At 37.8% G+C, this 22,626-nt stretch overlaps 1 protein-coding gene across 1 annotated transcript in view; it reads left to right on the top strand.

Annotated features, from left to right (window-relative positions):
- The window catches only part of heph (polypyrimidine tract-binding protein 1 heph), a 393,048-nt gene that overhangs the window by 205,466 nt on the left and 164,956 nt on the right, over positions 1-22,626 (top strand). Inside the window, exon 5 of the mRNA XM_090383369.1 lies at positions 4,581-4,730. Within this exon, the coding sequence (XP_090239495.1) occupies positions 4,581-4,730 (150 nt within the window). The remainder of the gene's footprint in view (positions 1-4,580; positions 4,731-22,626) is intronic.

The following is a 22,626-nucleotide window of genomic DNA, read 5'->3' as shown; positions in this document are numbered from 1 at the left end:
TCGACCGTATTCAGTAGTCAGGGGCTTGAACCCCGGTCTACTCAAAGAGTGTGTGCTACTGCACTCCCGCTCCTGCCCACTCGGCTACGGAGGCCGTTTGGTGCGAGCACCTTATTTATTTCCTTTTCATTTATTTATTCATTGAATTGATTGCAAGTTACAATCGCCCCCTGTACTACTTTTATATATGCAAGCTTATGTGCAAAACATAGAGGGGTTTGCATGCATTTACATGTCTCCCGCTATCTAATTTAAACCTGATCCAATCACAGTTATTCTTTAAACTCACTCTTCTTCTTTTGGTGGGAAAATCAGAATATTTTCCCCTCACAACGAAATGCTTTCATCTTTTTACCTAAAGATCACCTGCTCACAATACCTTTTGACCTGCTCCATACCGACACCCTTTCCTAAAATGCATCCTCAAGTAGCGGTGTAATAGAGGGATTAAATTATTGTTCAGAACGTTTTAATTTTAACCCTTCCGCACCTGCCATACCATTGTTTACCGTATTCCTTAATTGCCCTACCAGGCCTACTGCCACTGATGGAAATACATCCATAATGATGTTTTCATTATTCCTTAAGTGCTTTACTTTCACTAAGTATACTCACTAACAGAAATATATTTGTAAGATTTTGTCTTAGTTTCATGATGTTTTCATTTGCATTTGTACTGTGTATAACAATCCCTCATTTGCAAATTCAGCAGTATTAATGATTTTTTGATGTTGATTTTATAATCTTTATGTGAATAAATCATCGATAATTATTTTTTAAATGAGTACTGAAAAACTGGGATTTGAATACCTGAAAAAAATGACTGGGGTCCCGAAATCTCGGTATTATAAACCCTAGTACTTTCATTTCATGGCCAAGGCAGTTTATCTTCATTGCATTTCATTGCAAAAAAAAATTTCCACATATCAACATGTGTTTTATCTAGTTCAGATTGAATAGTCTACATGTGATGATATGGGACTTCCCCCTTTCCAATCCCCGCATTATCCTCATTTTCAGTTCATAAGTGCCAGATAATTTTGTTTTCTCTATCATGTGCTACCCATTAATCCAAGTACCTTTTTTTCTTTGGAATTTAAAAAAAAAAAAAAAAAAAGCCCGGTTAAGGCTGAAAAAAATACCTAATGTTTTGTAAAATTTGAGCCCAAATATTTCATGGCTGCACCTGAACCTGAATGCTATCTGTGCTACTCAGTAATTAAAAGCCTTAGAAACTTCAAGAACAGCAGCTGATTTTTTCCCCCTTACTTTTTCCATTAAATTTTTCCAAAGTTCAATAACATAAGCCAATATATCAACCAGTGATGTACTGGCTCAAGGACTGATGTAATTTCTCCATTACACCAAGTCCCCGAGTTATGTAGCTCCGGACTTACATAAAATTTTTTTTTTTCTCGCATCATTTATTTATTTATTTTTTGTAGGATTGTAAAATTTAAAACAGTAAAAAAAAAAAAAAAAAAATCTATAACGACAAACATGGCATGCACAAATTACACAAGAAAGGTATGGAGTAACAAGCTTAAAAAATAGAAATGAATAGAAGATTCTGAAAAGTTAATTAGTTTTTTCTATGAGTGATGATTTCAGTGAAGGGGGGGGCACATTTCACCATAATAGCATAAAATCCCACAGAATTCCAGCTATCAGTCTTATTGCAAATGCAATAAGATCGAGTTTACTACTTGCATATAATAGATTTCACTAACAGAAGTCCAATAAACAGGAAACTGCAAGTTGTTTTTGTTTTGTGATAGTGACCACCAGAAATGTGCTTTAGTAAAATGTAAGCTCATGTGAGGTGATACTGTTTCCGCCTTAACCCTGTGAATTTCTTTACAGATTATTTCACTTGTACCGTTATTACGGTGCCGACTAAGTGAATAAGTGACAGTGGTACTAGTAAATCTACCAAGAAAACCTAAGTGATCTATTTGGATGAAAATAATGATATACAAAATGGTCAAACATCAACTATCACGCAGAATTTAGATTTGTCAGTGTCAACAGTGAATACAGTAATAAAGGACAAAGACAGCATTATGTGAAGGGTTGGCACCAATTAAATCATCTATAAAATACCAAGGCTAAGAAATACATATCAGTTTTTACAGTACAGTAACATGCGGTTTTTCTTCCTTTTATGTTTCCTTTTCTTATGTGCCACTGCGGCTACTTCACCACTCTTCCCAGAAAGTTTTTAATTGAACTAATTAAAAATATCAATATTTTTCGATATATATATATATATATATATATATATATATATATATATATATATAAAAAATAACTAATTAATTGAAAAAAATATATATTTTTCTTCATTCTTTTGAGGATATGTGGTTTTTATAATTTTGGCATATCAAGCAGCAATGTTTTATTAGTTACTCCCAAGTTACATAAAACTTAAGAAGTCCTGGCACATATCTCTTACGTATGTCAGGGACTTGCTGTACTTTGGAAAGAGTAGATGGTAATTGGAAGGGAGGGGATTTTTTTTTTTTTTTATCCATCTTGGGAGATGGATTAGCAAATTTTCAAGCAGAAGGAAAAACATCAGTGGAATAAAAGTGTAAAGATTTGATGGAAAAGAGGAGGAAGCTCACGAGCAGAGGTTTTGAGTTCAAGTGGAGAAATACTATTAGGACCTGGAGCTTCCTTGGCATCTAGATTAATCAGAATTCTTCTAACCTAACCAAGTTTGTCAATACAAGAATTAAAGTAAGCCATCTTTGGCTGAAGTTCCGATAGAACTTCAGATTGTAACAGAGGTGGGAGTATTGAAGAACAGAAATTGTGGCCATAACTTTGGCAAGCAATTATAATGCTTGACTCCAATCTGGGCCAAATCTTCTATTGAACTTTTTCAGATTTGAATTTGGAGTGATTAAATCTGTTTTATAATTGTTGAGTTTTGTTGTAGGCAATAAAAAACACCTATATATTTGGACACAATTGAGTGAAATTTGACACATACTTATCTTTAACAGCCTTAGTACATTTTTTGAAAACCAGTAAACGTATTAAAGTTGAACAAAAATGGGGCGGTATAAAGGATATGTCTAAGCATAATTTCACTGGCATGATCTGTCTAAGCAAACATTTGAATCAGAAGATTTAAAACAGTAATCCAACTAAGGAAAATAAGAACTTAAATCATGCATATCATCCCATTTCACATTCCAGTAATGCCAGATGACATGAGGCTATGAATGGGCATAGGGCTGCATTGGAAAAGGGATCATCATTGTTGTGTGAAAGTGCCTAGAGAACATTGACCGTGTACTTCGAGGGGTTGTCGGTCAGAAAAAGATCAAGTACTGTATGTTCTGTACGTGGTTAGAATTGTCTGGTGGGAGGTAAATGAAGCCATGCAATATCAATAATAATTGCAAAAAACCTTGGTGTCTCAACCAGGTGGGTCAAGGAAATTTACTTCATGTTCGACTGGAGAATTACAACATACAACTTTGACTAAGGAGATCAAATGAGGAGAAACCGAGTTGAGATATATCTGATAACGAATATCAGATTGGAAAAGTGCAGAAGTACTATCTTTGAAACAAAAGGAAATGTATGGCAAATAGTTAGGGCAACTTATATAAGTATTTGTTGAGGCAGCTGATAAGTGAGACTGTCAGAAAATGTAATAGTGAGATACAAATGGGCATCATTGAGATTAAAACTGAGGTTTGTGAAATGAATGAGTTTGTTTTTGGCGGGTTTAGGTCTGTTTACAAATAATGTTTGTTCTATTAGTTTTACTATTCATGACACATTCCTTAAATGAAGTAAAAGTGGAGGGTTTAAATGCAGAATGGAACAACGAAATTTTTTGAAATGATGTACGCATAGCAAGTGATGTACACAGCTGCTTGGATTGACCAGTAACAATTTTTTTGAAACATCAAATAACCTATTTTACTACAACAAAGGAGAAGGAAAAAAATACAATTGTGAATTGCTTGCATGTAGTATTTTAGTGGTTATGATTTATTTGGTCTCGAGATGTGTTGGGTAGAATATGCATTTTAAAACAAATGTCCATAAAATTTTTTAACATACCCCATTTTTTGTTTGGTTGTTTTTAAAGTAAAGGCTGATACACTGCTGTACTAAAAAAAATTTACCAGAGATTGCCTGTTAGGGAAAATATAAGATCACATTCTTTACTAACAAAAAAAAAAATGTGTTTACAAGCAGAATGAGTTAATAAAATTAAAAACCAGGGATGCATTTTGTAACAAGTGGCAAAAGTTAGTCATAGCATGCATTAATTTTGATTTACGAAGTGATGTAGTTAGGATTAGTCTTTAATTTAGATATGATAGTGATATATGTATAACTATGTCATTGATTTTGATTGTGTTGATGCTTAAAGTTCTTGTTAGTTAAACTATTTTGGTAAATCAAACATTAAACTTTTATTATTTATGAAAGGAAGTTGTGGTGTGAAGTGGAATAAAAATGGCCTAAATGGCTTATGTATAAAAAAAAAAAAAAAAACCCACCCATAACTTATTTGAATTCTTTTCTAATATTTGATTTTATCTTTATAGGCTTTTTTGGAAATGTCAGATGAAACAGCTGCATCTACAATGGTCAGTTATTTCAATAATTCTGGTGCTCCAATGGTTCGTGGCCGCACAGTCTATGTACAGTTTTCTAATCACAAAGAATTGAAGACTGATACTTCTCATTCAAATGCAGTAAGTATTTGAATCAATTATTTCTGTGAAGAGTATACTTTTATGTGAAATATACTCCAGATAATGTGACAGCAAAAAAGCAAGCTTATATAAAAAGCAAGTAAGATGTCAAAAAAAGAGAGGGAAAAAAAGAAAAAAGGTAACTAACCCTTCCCATATTACATATCTATCTTCACTAATACTTTGTCTGGTTAGTTCTTCAATTTCTTTTAACTACCCACCTCTGCAACACCACATGGAAGTTGTGCAACAATGAACTACTTTCTAGTTGAAGGAAAATTTCTGCCCAACTCTCCTGCAACCATTCATCTTCAATTTGGATTTATGACCTGAGTGATCTGAGCAACAGGAACGATTGCACCAGTATTGAACTTACTCAATCCATTCAAAACCTTAAAACACCTCGATTAAATCATCTTGCAGATGTGTAATCTCCAGATGCTGCAGTTTGTAGAACTGGAGCCTGTCCTGGTAAGAGCATCCCTTTGTTCCCCTCACCAGTCTTGCTATTCTTTTCTGCACTCTTTAGAACAGAACAGAACAGATCCACATATTTTCTAAAATGAGGCTTCCAGACCTGTATGCGGTATTTAGGATGTGGCCTAACCCTTGCTGTATACAATGGGATGATCATATCCATGTCCCTTTTGGCAAAATCCTTGTATATCTTTAACAAAACAACATGAGCTGCCCTGGCAGCCTGTCTACACTACTTGGAAAACTTGAGACTGAAAAATTACGTCTTTTCCTTTCACCACTACCCTGAGTGTGATAGCACAAGTGGTCTGTAAATCTGGAACTGCTGCTCCCCATATGAATTATCTTGCATTTGTCAATATTAAAGTTCTGTTGCCACTTCTGAGGCCATCTGGATAATTTCTCTAGGTCTTGTTGCAGTAGTGTTCTCTGATTACTGTAAATAACTACCCTGAGAACCTTTGTATTATCAGAAAAGTTAGACCTTAAGCATTATATGTATTCATCAATATTATGAATAAAAATAGAAAACATCAGTGGGTCCAGCATTGAATCCTGGGATACTGCTTAATAACATTAATCCAAGAAGAGAAGTTCCCAACGTTAGTTACTGTCTTCTCCCACTCAATCACCCATTGTTGTCGCAACTTTTTTTCTTAATGTCACACTCCAATTTCTACAGTGGTCTTATGTGTAATAGTATTAAAAGCCTTTCTGGAATCTAAGTGTAAGATGTCAAAATTATTTTTTGCATCTAGTTCCTTTGTTACTGTGTATCCAATCAGGTTATTTGACAAGATAGCCCCTGTTTAGGTACAGTCAACTGCATTCCTGTTAAATGGTTGTGCATTAATTCTTTAACCAGTGATTCCATTTGTTCCCTATGGAACAGAAGCTAAGAGGTCTGTAATTACTAATGTCACCCTTTGTGATTGCTCCTTTGTGAATTAGGATACAGTTATACAAAGGGTACTAGGAAAGTTTTGCAATATGACAACAATGAATCACAGGAAGCTGCTTGTTGCTGCATGTTGAGACATGTTCATACGTGCATAGTAGCCGCCGCGCCAAGTCGATGGGCTCAGTTATTCATTAGTTGTGAGAGTGTAAAGTGCTTGCAATGGCATCGTGGTCACGAAATGAGATAAGGACAGTTTTGCGGTATAATTTCGTGCGTGGTTTAACCATAGACCAGTGCTTAGAAGAAATGACCTCTTGTACTAGATGATGATTGTCCACATCGTACAACGATATTCAGGTGGTATAGAGAATTCCAAAGGGGAAATTTCACTCTGGAGGATTCTGAGAGGCCGGGAAGGCCACGAACGTCAGTTACGGAGGAAAACGTTACTGCTGTGAGGAAAATGCTTGACGAAAACAGGCGAGTGACCTACCAACAGATAGAGGATACTTTGGGCCTAAATGCACCAGCAGTTCGTTCGATTCTGCAAGATCATTTGCACGTGAAGAAACTTTGTTCTCTCTGGGTGCCGCATCAACTGACTGAAGAGCAGATGACACGACGTGTGACTTGGTGCCGGGAGATGTTAAAAAAGTTTGATAAGGGACAATCTCGGTATGTGAACAACATCGTGACAGGTGACGAGACTTGGCTGTACTATTACGATCTGCCGACCAAGGCTCAAAACAAAGTTTGGGTCTTTGATGATGACGAGACACCCGTAATTGTCAGAAAATCCCAATCTGTAAAGAAGAAAATGATAGCTGTATTTTTCAAATCGAGTGGAATTGTGGAACGTGTCGTTTTGGACACGCAGAAGACAGTCACAGCTAAGTGGTATACTGAACAATGCCTGCCTCAAGTCATTGGATCTATGAAGAACCTGCGGCCAAAGTCAAGAATGGACACCTGGTACCTCCATCACGATAATGCTGCAGCTCACTGCGCCAAAGCCTGCACCGAATATTTGACCATGACAGGACTGAAACTTCTCGAGCACCCTCCCTACAGCCCAGACCTTGCTCCCTGCGACTTTGCACTGTTCCCGCATGTGAAAATGAAGCTAAAAGGGAGGCGGTTTTCCAGTGATGAGGACCTTCTACGGGCTTGGGACAACGAGTGTGCTTTACTCCCTAGTGAAACTTGACAGAACTGGTTTAAAGATTGGTTTCGGAGGATGGAGAGGTGTATTGAATGTAGAGGAAATTACTTTGAAAAAATTAAATAAACAAAGCTGTATTGCAAAACTTTCCTAGTACCCTTTGTATATCTGCAGTCCACAGGGACCTCTCCAAATTCAAGGATGCTTTTGTAATCATGGCTAAAGTTGTGCTTAACACTTTTGCTGCTGCCTTTAATAATAATTAAAAGAAAAACAATTTAGGAAAGATTTATGGTTGCTGGAGCAAGTATAGAGCAGGGCAATGAGATTTGAGGGGAATAAAGGAGTACTCTTTTTAGTTCTGCAAATTTTTTTTCCTGCAGACTAGGCACCTGTAAGGTAATCTCTGACTGAGAAGTTTAGGGCTTTGAATGTATTGAGCAAGCTCAGTGCTGATGGGTTGCTTTCTCTTGCTCAGACTACGCACACTAGGTGACATATTGAAAGTGAGAGAGGATGGTTGGAAGATGGATGCCCAGAAGTTTGACCTTTAGGCAGCGAGTAGATGATTGCTGGAACAAACTTCCATCTGTTGTGAAGTTGATAGCTTTAATAAGATCAAGGAAGAACTAGACAAACTATTGAAGGGAATTAATAGGTAAAATAAGGTGTTTTTTTTTTTTAAGCTTGCCTTCTTGCACCATATACCATTTGTAATTCTAATTGGATATATTCCATCCACTCCAGTCAACAATTTTTCTTTCATTTTCATCTCATTTATCCCAAATCATTCAGCCTTCTTGTTAGAATTTGATTGGATTTTTTTGAATCTCCATCACCAGAAAGTTTTGTGAATGTAGATTCAAAATACCTATTCAATTTGTCACCAACCCGAGCAGAATCATCAATAGTTAATCCATTCTTATATAGTGGAAATGTGATTCATTCCATTCCTTGTGGTGTTTACATAATTACAACAGTGTTTCTGCTTTAACGTGTATGCCTGTGTATGCCTTAAACAGCATCTCTTGATATAAAGTCTTGTAGCTTGTTTGATTACATCCACAAATGTTTCCCACCTAGCATTAGTATAAGTATATTATGCAAGAAAACAAGCGTATACAGTATCACCTAAAAAAAAAAAAAAAACCCACCCCTTCCCATTTCTTCCATTTGCCCCAAACGTTTGTCCACTTCCTAGAATTTAAACTATCAACTTCCACAACAACAGATGGAAGTTTGAGTTTGTCCTAAATTTGAATTTGTCTCCACATGGTTTTTAATCTGAGCAAGAGGAAGTATCCCATCAGCATTGAGCCTGCTGAAACCATTCAAGGCCTTATACACCTCAATCAGGTCACCTCACAGGCACCTAGTCTCCAGATGCTGAAATTTGTATAACTTTCTCAGTGAGCCTTTCTCAGTGAGAGCCCCTCGACCTTGTTGCCCTTGCCTGTACTCATTCTAGCAGCTCTTCATCCTTGCTAAAATGAGACCTAAATACACGTACGCAGTACTCAAGGTGTGAGATGACCCCATTGCCTTATACAAAATGAATAATCACCTCCTTATCCCGGCTAGCAAAATTCTTGTTTATCATTGACAAGATCCCATGAGCTGCCTGTCTGCCGAGGAAACTACATATCTGACTACATAATTAACCTTTTCTTTTTCATTCTCCACTACCCTTAAAATTCACAGAAATTGACAAAATATCTAATTTCTTTACTTTCAACGACATTATGAGACAACACCAACATTGGTCAGGAGCGCGAGTGCAGTAGCACATGCTCTTTGAATGGACCGGGGTTCAAGCCTGTGACTGCTATACAGGCTGACCTCAATTAATGTGATTAATTCGTCTCGTGAGCGCATCGCACAAAATGGAAATGCATTAATTGAATATAATAATCAATAGGAAAAATTATAATTGGTCCTTGACCTTCAGGAATGTCCAAAAAGAATTTTAAAAATACCTTTTAAATAAAATTTAACTGTATACCAAGTGTTTTTTTTTTTTTTTTTTTTGTGCAGGGTTGACTTGGGCCATATTACACTAATAAACGTTATGAATGTTACACGTGCATAGTGACTGTTATAACATCAGTCAAAAACAGATATAATTGTATCTGTTTAATAAATTGGAAAAATTCCAGCATATTAGCATCGTTACCTATGATGTGGTAAGGGGTTCTTTTTAAGATTTGGAAGAAAGCTAAATGAGACTTGGCGGGCAGTGGTGTATAAAGTACACTCAACAAGAATATATTTATGAATATGTTTCATAGTAAGAGAATTGTAATGTGTGCATTGCGGAGGATCATTACCTCTGAGGAAATAAAGGCGGTAAGTTGACTGTGGCCAATTCGTGCTCTTGTTAACATTATTTCCTTCTGTTTACACGGAAGCTGGAGGACCATAACTGCGGTGCAGGTTTTATTTGGAGGAGTTTATTATGCGTTTGGGCTTGCTATTGAATTGTCCACTGTTCCCTACGTATTATTCATATATTACTTTTATAGTCAAGGTATGGAACGTAATACTGTGATGCTTCTCTGTTGGATGGATGTTTAGCGGCATAGTCTGCTGCACATTCGTTTCCTGGTATCCCAGCTGGAGTTCTTGGATATGCATCAATTTGGATTTTATAATTTTAATTAAAGGATATGTTTGAGAAGAAATGTTCTGTAAAGCTATAAGTGCACTATTGCAATCTGTATATATCATGCTTTTATGGATGGACAGATAGCGAATATTTTCTATTGCAAGTTTGATGGTGTAAAATTCAGCTGTATAGCTGCCGCATTCATTGGGAAGCAATATGGAGAAGGTTTTATGAGGGAAGATGGCTGCGGCACTTGCCCTACTTTCAGATTTTGACCCATTGGTATATATTATTTGCAAAATGCAAATAATTTTGTGTGTGGACAATGTGGAGTTGTTGTATGTTGACATTTGCATCGGAGTGCTTTCCCCAGTTTAGGAAATAATTGTCACATGATGTTTTTAAATAAGACCATGGGGGATCCGGACTGTTTGGATCTTGAAGAACTTTGTCATTATCTATATTCCAAGATTGTAATAATGCCTGAAATCTGATTGCAGTAGGTTGGACTGCTCTGGGTTTATTTCTGTAATACATTGTGAACTGAGGGTGATTAATTATCGGTCTGATTGGATGGGTAGGTAGACTTTGGACTTAGTCATATAGTTGAGAAGTAACATCTTTCTTCTGAGGTTTAGGGAACGTTCATGAGCTTCAATGAAGACTTTGAATTGGCAAAGTTCTATAAGCACCTATAGTTATCCTTAGGGCGGAATGTTGAATAGGGGCAAGCTGTGCTAGCATGCTCTCCCTAGAGGAATCATACACTGGGGCACCGTAATCAAGGCGAGATCTGATTAGGGCTCTGTATAAATGAAGTGTACCTATCTGCACCCTATGATGCTGAAGAAATAATCCTGAGTATGTTCATTTCCTTCTGCCATGATGGCTGTAAATATTTGACATTAGCATTAGTAGAGGCATTTGAGGCAAGAAAGCAAGCTTATGCAGTATCAGCCAAAAAAAAAAAAATAATAAAAATAAATAAATAAAATAATAATAAATAAATAAATAAAAATAACCACTTCTACTTCACCCCTCTGTTCGTTCGAAATACCTGTCCAGCTGAGCCTTAGCCTTATTTAGGCTATCAACTTCTATGACAAGGGATGGAAGTCTGTTCCACCAACCAACCACCTGCTGGCTAAAGGCAAATTTCCTCACGTCTATCCTACATCTGTCTTTCCTCAATTTGAATTTATGCCATCTCAGGTGATTATTCTGAGCAAGAGGAAGAATCCCATCAGCATTGAGCATGCTCAAACCATTCAAGGCTTTATACACCTCTATCAGATCACCTCGTTGGTGCCTAGTCTCCAGACACTAATTTGCAAAACTTAAAGCCTTTCTTTGTAAGAGCACCCCATTCTTAAAATGAGGCCTCCAGACCTGTATACAGTACTCAAGGTGTGGCCTGACCATTGCCTTATACAAGGGAATAATCACCTCCTTATCCCTGCTAGAAAAATTCCTATATATCATCGACAATACACCATGAGCTACTCTTGCAGCCCGTCTGTACTGCTCAGAAAACTTCATATCTGCCTGCACAACCACCCCCAGGTCCCTTTCATTCTCTACCACTGTCAGTGTAGTACCACAGAGTTGATACGTTGCTCTGGGGTTGCTGTTTCCCATATGTAGTACTTGACATTTGTCAATGTTAAACTTCATTTGCCACCTCTCAGCCCATCTGCTCAACCTTTCCAGATCCTGTTGCAGTAGCATAGTGTCAGTAGTGTCCTTGATAATCCTGCCAACCTTCGTATCGTCTGCAAACTTGGACATTAAGCTTGATATACCATCATCAATATCATTTATAAATACAGAAAACAATGTACCCAATACTGAACCCTGAGGGACTCCACTAATAACACTAGTCCACGATGAGCAGTGTCCATTAATTACCACTCTCTGTCTTCTCCCCTTTATCCATAGCAGCAATTTGCCTCCAATGCCACACTGCTCCAATTTGTACAGCAGTCTTCCATGTGCAACAGTATCAAAAGCCTTTCTAAGATCCAAGTATATAATATCAAAGTTATTCCCTGCATCCAGTTCTTTTGTGACTGCATCATAGTATCCAATCAAATTGGTCAGGCAAGACTCCCCCTTAACAAAACTATGCTGTGTCCAAGCTATAACTGAAGTCTTCTCTAGATGATCCTGCAGTGCTTCTTTAACCAGTGCCTCTATTAATTTTCCGTGAACAGAAATTAAACTAACAGGTCTATAATTACTTGTCGCCCTTTGATCCTCCTTTGTGAATTGGGGTCACATTTGCACATCTCCAGTCCATGGGTACTTCCCCTGAGTCCAAGGAAGCTCTCATAATTATGGTTAAGGGTTTGCTTACTTCCTTTGCTGCCTCCTTTAATATAACTGGATAGATTCCATCTACCCCAGTTGCCTTTCTTGTGTTTATCTTCAACAATTTCTCCTCCACTTTACTCTGTTATTACAAGATTCTCTAGCTTACTGCCAGAGTTGAATACACCTGGCATTCCCCTTGCTGAATAACTCCTCATGTGTGAATGTCGATGCAAAATATTCATTTAGTTTGTTAGCTACCTGAGCAGGATCATCAACAGTTGACCCATCGATATCAAGTGGACCAATCTGATTCATCCCCTTTCTTCTAGAGTTTACATAAGTAAAGAACTCTTTGCTGTTTTCCTTTTTATCCCTTGCCAAAGATTTCTCGTAATCTGCCTTCGCCTCCTAACCTCCTTTGTAACTTGGTTACAGATCAACTTGTATCTATCATAATATTCTGTGTCACGTGTTAATTTGTATGTATCCCATGCATTCTTCTTCTCTGCCATATGTCTCCTTAGTTCATCCGCCATCCATTTAGGCCTAAACCTTGAACAATATTTCTTAGTTGGTATGTAAAGCCTAGTAGCTTCCAAGATAAGTTCTTTGAATGCTTCCCATTTTGAATTTGCTGTTGGTAACATCATCAGTTGGTCCCACTGTATAGAATTTAAATACTGTCTCAGTCCATCATAGTCGCCTTTACGAAAGCAATAACCCTTCCCTTTACCCCTAATGGTAGTTACCTCTTTGAGTAAATCCCACTTCAGCACACTGTGATCACTGCCACCTAGTGGTTCATTTACCTGCAGATTCTTAATGCATGAAGAATCACTACTGATAATCAAATCAAGAGTATTACTCTCTCTAGTTGCTTTCCGAACATGCTGATGTAGAAGACAATCATCCAATAAATCCACAAAAGCCTTGCTAGTGTGTGAGTGACCAGCCCCCAAATTCCAGTCAATATCTGGGAAATTAAAATCCCCCATTATAAGACTCTCTTCCAATTCCATGAAGTTCAATTTTCTATTGAATATCAGACCAAGGAGAAGAATGCTGTTTGCAACTGAGATAGGATGATTTTTTAAGTGTAGCTCTGGATCTGGATGCATTTTGCATTTGTTAGAAAAGTGAACTACTTTAGATTTTGGGCTAAAGAGTCGATACCCATTCTGTGCCATCCATAGCTGAATGTTATTAATTGAAATTTGGAGCTACCGCTCAATGAAGGTCATGTTTTGCGAGCTGCATGAAACGGTGAGATATTCCCAGCACTCTGAGTGCTGGGAATATTTTTAGTCGTGATATATTCTTATTGCAAATAAGGTGGCACCAAGCACAGAGGCTTGTGGGACCCCTTCTTGTACATATGTTTGGGACAGGACCTGTCGGTATCAAACTTGAAAGGATCTGTGCTGAAGGAAGTTTTGTATAAAATATGGTAAGTGGCCTCTCAAGTCAAGGGAATGCAGATCTTTCAGAATACCAAAACGCCATGTGGTGTCGAACGCTTTCTCTATATCAAGGCATGCCATGACGAGATGTTCATTTCGGATGAATGCATTCTGATGTTTGTTTCTACTTTGATCATGGGCTGATCGTTTTTTTTTTTTTTTTTTTTCTGAAACCAAATTGATTGTCAGAGATTAGATATTTGGAGTCAAGATACTATGTGAGTTAACAGTGAATTATTTTTTCCAGAGTTTTACTTTAGCAACTGGTGAGAGAAATGGGTCTATAGTTTTGAGGAATACTGATCTTTCCCTGGTTTGGGAATTCCTATTATATAGGAGTGATGCCAGGAACTGGGGGAAAAATGTTCAAGGAAGATGTGGTTAAAAAAAGTGAGCAGTGAAGAGAGTGAAGAGACCTGATTATTTTATCTAAGTGATGGAGCATTATATAATATATTCCATTTTGTTTTTTGAGGTAGATATGGCTTCTTGAAGTTCAAGCATTGTAAGAGGCTGATTGTAGGGTGAAGAACATTTAGATCTGAAGTTCAATTGGGATTTTTCGGCTAATACTTCCATCTTTTGGAATGATGGATCATATGCTGTCGAGGCTGACAATTGTGAAAATACGGTCCATAAGGTATTCGCTATCTCTGTGGGAGTAGAAAGCTCCTGCCCATTCCAGTTGAGAAGTGGGGAGGATAATGGGGGAAATTTGCCATTTAGCTGTTTTATTTTTCTCCATATTATTCTTGTGTCGGTTTTTTTGTTAATCGAACTTGCAAATCAAAGCCATGAGTCTTTTAGCTTTCTTCCTAATGTGACGGGCCTTGGCTCTAAGTCTTTTGTAGTTTATAAGATTGACCATGGTAGGATGTTTGCGAAACAGATTCCATGCTCGGTTTTTTCTTTTTTTTTTTTGTGCACTTACACTCTTCATTCCACCAATAGTTTATGGTTCTGTGGATGGTTGACTGTGATTGTGGAATCGCAGTAGATGCAGCAGCCAGTATTTGCATTGTAATGTGATCGGTAACTGTGTCAATTGGAGAGATTTCGATGATCTGGTCATCAAATGACACTTGTGAAGTAAATTTTGCCCAATCTGCTTTGGAAAATTTCCATTTTATTAGGTTTTCTGAAATTATGGAATGTGCCGTTTGAATTTCACTGCTGAGTGTATTGTTAAGGGCCGTCCACTCAATACTAGGAAAGAGGGACGGAGTGCAGATGGAGAGATCTATTGCAGAGGTTGTACTTGTAGAGAGATGGATGTAAGTTGGTGAGTCAGTATTTAGTATAGTTAGGTTTTGTCTGTCGGCGAGCAGTTCAATAAGTTGTCCTCGTCTATCTGCATTGAGAGAACCCCACAATGGATGGTGTCCATTGAAGTTGCCCAATAAACAGATAGGGGTTGGCAACTTCAGAATAAGATCTTCCAGTTCATGGATGATATAGGGTTGACTGCGTGGAAGGTAGAGAGAGACAAGTGACACAGTAATACCAATCATTATATGCACTTCAACAGCTTCAGTGGAGGTTTTTAAGGTAATTTATCTGCAGGGTACTCTTGAATCTAGGAGTACGGCTACCCCTCCATGAGAAGTATTTGTAACTTCTGTCTTTCCTAAAAGAGTATAATTTTTAATTGAGAGAGATACATGTGGTGTTAAATTTGTTTCTTGTAAACAGATGCCTGTAGGAGATAACGATTGATTAGCTTGTAGATATCATCAATGTTACTGGAAATTCCTTTACAGTTCCATTGTCTGATATGATGCATTATTTTATATTGTTGCATGAGGATGTTTCTGACTCTTTTATTCCCAGGCTGTTTATGGCGATCGAGCTTCACTTTTTCTTTTCTTGGAAAGTTTGGCCATCCAGTATTCATGTCGTCTTCAGCATGAACGTCTTGGATAGGTTCATTTGAGGGTGCATTTTTATCAGTATCCATGTTTATTAAAGTGGTATTCTTTGTCTTCCTATTAGGAGCAGAGTCTGCTTTTATTTTGTAATATCTGATGATCTGTGAGGTATGGCTGGTGGAACTGTGACCAGGGTGTTGTTGGCCCTGTCTACTACCTTTTGCTCCTTAGGAATCGGTTTCATCGACGATGACGCTATAGATCGGGCCCATTCTGCAATCGATATGGTTGGGAGAACTGATACTTCAGTTTGTGTAGCCGCTGTCTGATATTTTTGCATGGCTACTGCATATGTTTTTAGGTGCATTAAGCATAATTTGTTTTTTAGCCTCTAGGTATGAAACTTTTCTTCATTCTACCCTGTACTTCTGGATTTTTTCCCCAGTTTTCTAGAGATCACATGATTTTGAATAGGCTGGATGTGCGCCTTTGCAATTAGGACAGTACGATGATTTAGCATCGCAGTCTGTTTGCGAATGGTCTTTGGAACCACAGTTTGTACAGATTGAATCTGTTCTACAAGCCATTTGCGAGTGACCAAATTTTTGGCACTTGTATCATCTTATAGGATTCGGAATATAAGGTCATACTCGGCAGTTGAGATAGCAAACTTTTACACCACATGGTAATATTGGTGTTCCGAATGTCAGGATGATGTTGCAGGTGGGAATTAGATCTCCATCTTTCCTGATGGAGATGCGTTTGGCATGTATAACTTTTTGTTGTTTAAATTCCTGGACTGGTTCATCTTCTGTTACGTTGATCAGATCCCACTCTGCAATTACTCCCTTGAAGGTGTTTAATGTTGCATGAGGGGTGATCTGTACGGGTAGTCCTCCAAATGCTGTTAGATTCAGCAGAGTCTCAGAATGCTTACGACTCGCTGTTTCAACCAATAGGTCTCCAGATCTCAGTCTTCTCACCATTTTGGGAGAGCCCGCCACAGTTTCTAAGCATTTCTGTATAAGAAATGGTGATAAAGTGTTCATAGATATATCTGACAGAGTGTGTAAAATAAGGAATGATGGGCATTCCTGTTGTTCTGGGTTTTTACGCATTATTTTTGATTTTGTTGTGTCACAGTTGGATTCATGATCAGCATCGCTGACAGTACTAGAAGAGTGCCTAGGCTGTTCAAGTATAGGATAGTCATCGTAATCCATGGTTAGCTCCTTTTTGCACTGGAGGGTTAACTTTCCCTCACAGGTTTCCGGCCCCACCACGAGGAGGCAGGAGCAGTGCCACAAGGAGGCCAAGCAGATAAAAGTTAGTTGATTATTAAATAAATATATATATGTAATAAAGAAGAAATGTAGATTTCCCTGTTTTCACTTAAGGCTTTTCAAGTGTAGAACTGATTTATAAATGAATTGCTAATAGCAAACGATATAACTTAAAGATAACTTATCACTGGGAAAAATCACTCTTTATTTTGCAATAGAAAGCTTGACCTTGAATTTGCTTGGCACCCAGGGCCATATACCATGTAAAAGATAATGAAAATAATTATGGAATTAAATGTTTATTGCATAAAACAGCGGTTCCCAAACTGTGTGCCGTGGAATATTTTAAATTTTCGAGGGAAACAGTGATACTTGACATCTGTCGGACATAGCACGAACTACTAGCTCGTGGTAGTTCAGTTTCAACATTTTTTTTTATTAAGTTGTTTGGACCTAACTTCCTAACAAAACGGAACTGTTAAGTATTTCTTTTGGTCTAAGTGTGCCATGAAAAAATTACTGAGACACTAAGGGTGCCATGAACCGAGAAAGTTGTGGGAACCTCTGACATAAAATCCACAACTTGAAAGAAACAACTTGTTACAGAAATATTTGAACAGTGTTGACTTTCTCTTTTCATCTAAAAATTTCTAATTCTAAAAATTAGAATTTTTAAATGCAAGTCTGCATTAACTTTATTAGCGTGAGACAAACAAGTTACATGTCTTCCGATGGTTCATGGAACACACTGAGGCGGGCAGCAGGCAAACGTTTGTTTATTGCCCATCCGACAAGCAGTAAGCTTAATGTGCGATTCAAATCGTTTTCAAATATCACATAAAAAAGATCGCGTCAACTGGAAATTTGCATCATGTAAAGGGAAAAGTGGTATAATTTTTAACACGTTAATTGAATTCGTGTTTTGCGAGGCCTGGCTGTATATGATTAAGAATTTGTATTGTTTGATTTGTTGTAAACTCCTCTGACCTGGTGGTTATGCCAGAGTATAAACAAGAACATATGCAGTACTTTGCATTTGTCTGTTAAACTTCAGTTTTTTTTTTTTTTTTTTTTTACGAAAACCCCAAACACGAAAGGTATCAAAACCTATAGTACTTAGTACCGTGCATGGGTTGAAGGAGAAGTATTGGGGGGGGGGTGCCGGAAACTTTGCTCTAGAGACTAAACATGGGTTTCACCATTTCAAGCCTCCAATAAGCAAAGTGGTGGTATTTCACCGGTTGATGAAAGTCATCTACCACCTACAGTTGCTACCACTTAACCAATGAGCCCAACTTTTCTAAATCCTGTTGCAGTAGCATACTGTTATTCCTGTTATTATCAACCCTCCCAGCCTTTGTATCATTTGAAAACTTAGACATTAGGCCTGATATACCATTATCAATATCAGCAATATATATTGAACACAACAATGGGTCCAGCACCATATTCTGGGGGACTCCACTAATAATATTAGTCCATGAAGTGCAGTGTCCATTGATTACCACTTTGTTCTCCCACCCAACCATCCCTTTATCCATATCATCATCTTGCACTTAATACCACAGTGCTCCAATTTGTACATCAGTTTTCCACGTACAACAGTATCAAAAGCTTTCCTGAAATCCTAGTTTATGATGTCAGAATTATCCCCAATTAATTGTAGTATCTAATCAAGTTTGTCAGACAAAGTAATATATGTAATAAAGAAGAAAGGCTAGGATTTGGGAACCATTCTGTTAGGGCCCCCACCCCTAACAGAATGGTTCCCAACCAGTGCCACGACCCCTTTTTGTATGCAGCAAGATTAGGAAAAATTCCATCGAGTTCAGTGGCAATCACTATTTCAGGGTGCCCTTAATATTTGTCCTTTAATTTAAAGTGCAACTTGTGAAACAAAATATTGGGGACCACTTAACAAACCAAAATTGTGTCTGAATTCTAACAGGTGTCTTGCCTATGTGATCCTGCAATGCTTCTTTTAACCAGTGGCTACATTATTTTCCTGTGTTTTCCCTTTAATGAATTGGACATACATTTGCAGATCTTCAGTATGTGGTGACCTCCCCCGAGTCCGAGGATGCTCCTAAAATTGACTTATTTTCTATAACTGGATAGATCCCATTCACCCCAGGTTCCTTTTGCTATGTTTAACTTCAATTTCTCCTTCACTTTGTTCTAATTTTTACCAAATTATTTTGTAAAAGAATAAGCTTCTGATCTCCACTTCCCTGCAGAATTCCTCATGTGTGAATGTCGATGCAAAATACTTATTCAGTTTGTTGGGTACCTGAGTAGGATCATCAACAGTTGAACCATTGGTATCAAGTGGACCAATCTGATTCACCCCCTTCATTCTAGAGTTTACATAATTATAGAAGTGTTTGCTGTTTCTCTTTGCATCCTTTGCCAAAGATTTCCCATAATCTGCATTTGCTTATGTAAACTCCTTTGCAACTTGATTACAGACTAGCTTATATCTACCATAGGCTTCTGTGTTGCCTGATAATTTATATGCATCCCATGCATTTTTCTTCTCTGCCACATCTCTTATTAGTTCATTTGACATCAACTTAGGCTTAAACCTTGAACAGTATTTCTTAGTTGGTATGAAAATCTGAAATTCCAGTTCTGCATCCTTTTATCTGTGACACTATATCTCCGATATCCCAATAATATTTGCATTTGGTGCCATGACCAGCACTTCAATTTGATAAAATTTATTTAGTAAAATCCTAGTTTGGCGTACATATAAGCATACATGCACCTGTGTTCTTACTCTTATTTACCCTAACACAGCTCATGCATTAGTATTTCTTTATTGTATTTATTATGTACTGTCGTTACATGTATGCTCATTTATTACTCTTTCTAATTGTATTACTTGTTTCACGATACTCCCAGCAGTTCTTGAAATCCTAGCTCCTTGCTTTCCATGCTCATTGCAATAGAAGCAGTGTAAGAATCAGTTTCAACTCTTCCTGCAGCCATTTTTTAGCAGTCTCCCCTCTTAACAAGCAAAATGCCCATGATCCTTGCACAATCTCTCCAGGGCAAAATTGATTGACATTGACAAGTCTCTCATCATATACTTCTTTCTACCATGTCTGGGCAGAATGCAGACATTTTCATTTGGACTGCTAATGCTCCTAAAAACCGTACATTTGTGTATAATGTTCCCATTCCGAATTAGCTGTTGGTAATGTCCTCAGTTAGTACCTTCTTAAAACTTAACTATCTGACACCACTCTAGTTCCCTTTCCAATAGCAAAAGCACTTTCCCTTCTGTTTGATTGTAGTTAAAATGTAAGTAAAATTTCACTTCAGTACATTGATCACTGCCATGTAATGGGTCTTTTATCTGCAGATTTTTAATGCATAAACAGTCACTACTGATAATCAGGTCAAGGTTATTCCTTTTTTTTTTGTTGCCTCTGTAACCTACTGGTGTTAAAAACATTCATCCAATAATCCAGGAACATCTTGCTACATTGTGAATGATGAACCTACAAGGTCCTCTTAATATCTGGAAAGTTTTCGCCCATTATATTACAATCTGATTTACAGATCTTCTCAGTATCTGTACAGTTTGTTATACCCATCACAATGACTGTCAGGGATGGCCAACCTTTTAAGGGCGTGTGCCAAAATTGGCTAAATCTTGAAGGGAAAAAAACAAAACAAAACACTATCCTTGCGTGCCCCTTGAATATTGGAAGGCACTATTCAAGACGTTTAATCACAATTTCGTCAGTACGTCTCATCACTCCTACTTCAAACAAATCACTGCATGAATACAGCTATTTACGGAATGGTGTGATGTCTCTACATGCTGGCAGAGACTACACGTGGGTGTAGTCTCTGCCAGCATCTATAGACATGGGTGTGTGCGCAGTTCACGACTCAAGGTGGATTTTTGGACACTGAATTTCGCATGCCCAAAAAATGTGTGCACCACTCAGGCCAATAACCATGTATGTGTTATTGGCCTAGTGCATGCATGCATGCAAATAGGCCAATAACAAAATCTTACTTTTATTTGTGTTCTCTCAGTGCTTATGTCATACATCTGACCCAACATTGTTTGCCATCTCATGTCTGCAGTTTGCAACGCCTTAGATTTTGTGCTTCTTAAATAAAAGCAGCCCTTTTCCCCCTCCTTTCAGAGTCCCAGGTGCCAGTGATTTTGTAATCAAGTGTGTTTGCCAGTTATTTTGCACTTCCCTTTAAGAAATAAAATTGTTTCCTCATTTACAGCATTACACTAATACCCATTTAAATAATATTTAGTAGAGAAATCACTTTACTAGATCAGGAAGAAAAGTAAGCTTTTTCTTTTTTCCTTTTGTATATTTGTATAACATTACTAACCCACTGCCCTCTGGTCAGAAAGGTGGTACTGCTCTTGGCTCGACATTGTGGGGATGGTAACCTGCAGAGGGACAAGGTATCCCCTCCTGGGCAAAGTGGGGTAAAGTTCCCAAAATCCAGAAATTCACTGGGTGCAAATTAAACCCTGATAAGTCAATCAGAAGAGCTTGTTTCTGTTGCAGAAGATGTCAAAAGAGTGACATAAGACAGAATCCAAACTCCGACTCTCCTAATTATTCATTCAGTAGCTCAATCTCTGTCCATCTTTAGTGCAGAAAAGCCTAGAATGCATAATAGATACTGCCAATGATTAAGATCATTAGATTTACTGGTTGAAGTTGTCACTGCTTGACCAGTCTGAATAACTACAAAAACTAACGAACAATTTTTGGTCGAACTTCTGTTTCACCACACATCAAGAGGTGCCATCACTGAATGGGACCTTCTCAATCTGACCGATGAAGAGCTAAAACAAGTACTGCAAGATCAAGAAGTGATCAGTGCAAGACAAATTATGACCAAGAAGTATGGTGTACTAGTTCCCATTTGGAATATAATCTTTAGTCACTAGGTCAATAACAGTTTGACAATCCACCAACAGTGATTCAAGCTGCTGAGTTGAATCCTACTTGCTAAACTAATTGTGTTGCTTTGAATTCCAGAAGTTGGTGCAATCGCAGACAGTGCACAGGAGCAATTATTTGTGCCATATGTGGATCTGCTGTGCACACTAGTCCTGACTGCACAGCCAATACCCAACTGTCCTAACTGCAAAGAAGCACATCTGCTGCATTTCAAAGAGTTTCGTTCCCTTTGGAAAATGTGGGGGGGGGGGGGTGGAAAGAGCATTACAAAACTGAACCCAGTAACCTGTCATGAGGCCAAAAAATCCTTACCAATTCTGATTACTAACAAGCCAAGTTATGCCATGTAACCCCAAGACAGACATAAATTGCTACTGAAATGGCAGTAACCATACTGCCAAGGAAATCAGTAGCCGTATTGGACACTGTATTGGTCAGTATTTGCCACTGTACCAACAAGCCAAATGATGAGCAAATAGACTACGGTATATACAACTTCTGAGTCAAACCAGACATCTGCATGAAATGATAGTTCACACCAAGATAGCCAGATTTTAGAAATGTTTACTGAGAAGGAGATGAATATAGGGAAACTTATTTTCAAAAGGGGAAACAAACTTGATATAAACCTTCAGTCCTCAAAAACAAATTGGGAGTTCCACTAAACCCAAATGACGCTTACTTTCTTACAGTGGAACTGTACAGGCTACCACAGCAACGTCCTTTAACTGATATCCATCCGAGATCTCTTTTCACAATATGCCCTCATGGCTTTCTCCCTACAGGAGACGAATCTAACACCACATAACTGTTTTCCTTAGGAACTACATAACAGATTGGCAAGGTCGTGTTGCACATAGTCTAAAACAGTC

This window comes from Mastigoproctus giganteus, chromosome 10 (assembly GCF_048544385.1).
Source record: "Mastigoproctus giganteus isolate SK-2022 chromosome 10, ASM4854438v1, whole genome shotgun sequence".
NCBI lineage: Eukaryota > Metazoa > Arthropoda > Arachnida > Uropygi > Thelyphonidae > Mastigoproctus > Mastigoproctus giganteus.
This window is presented reverse-complemented; position numbering and strand designations above follow the sequence as displayed.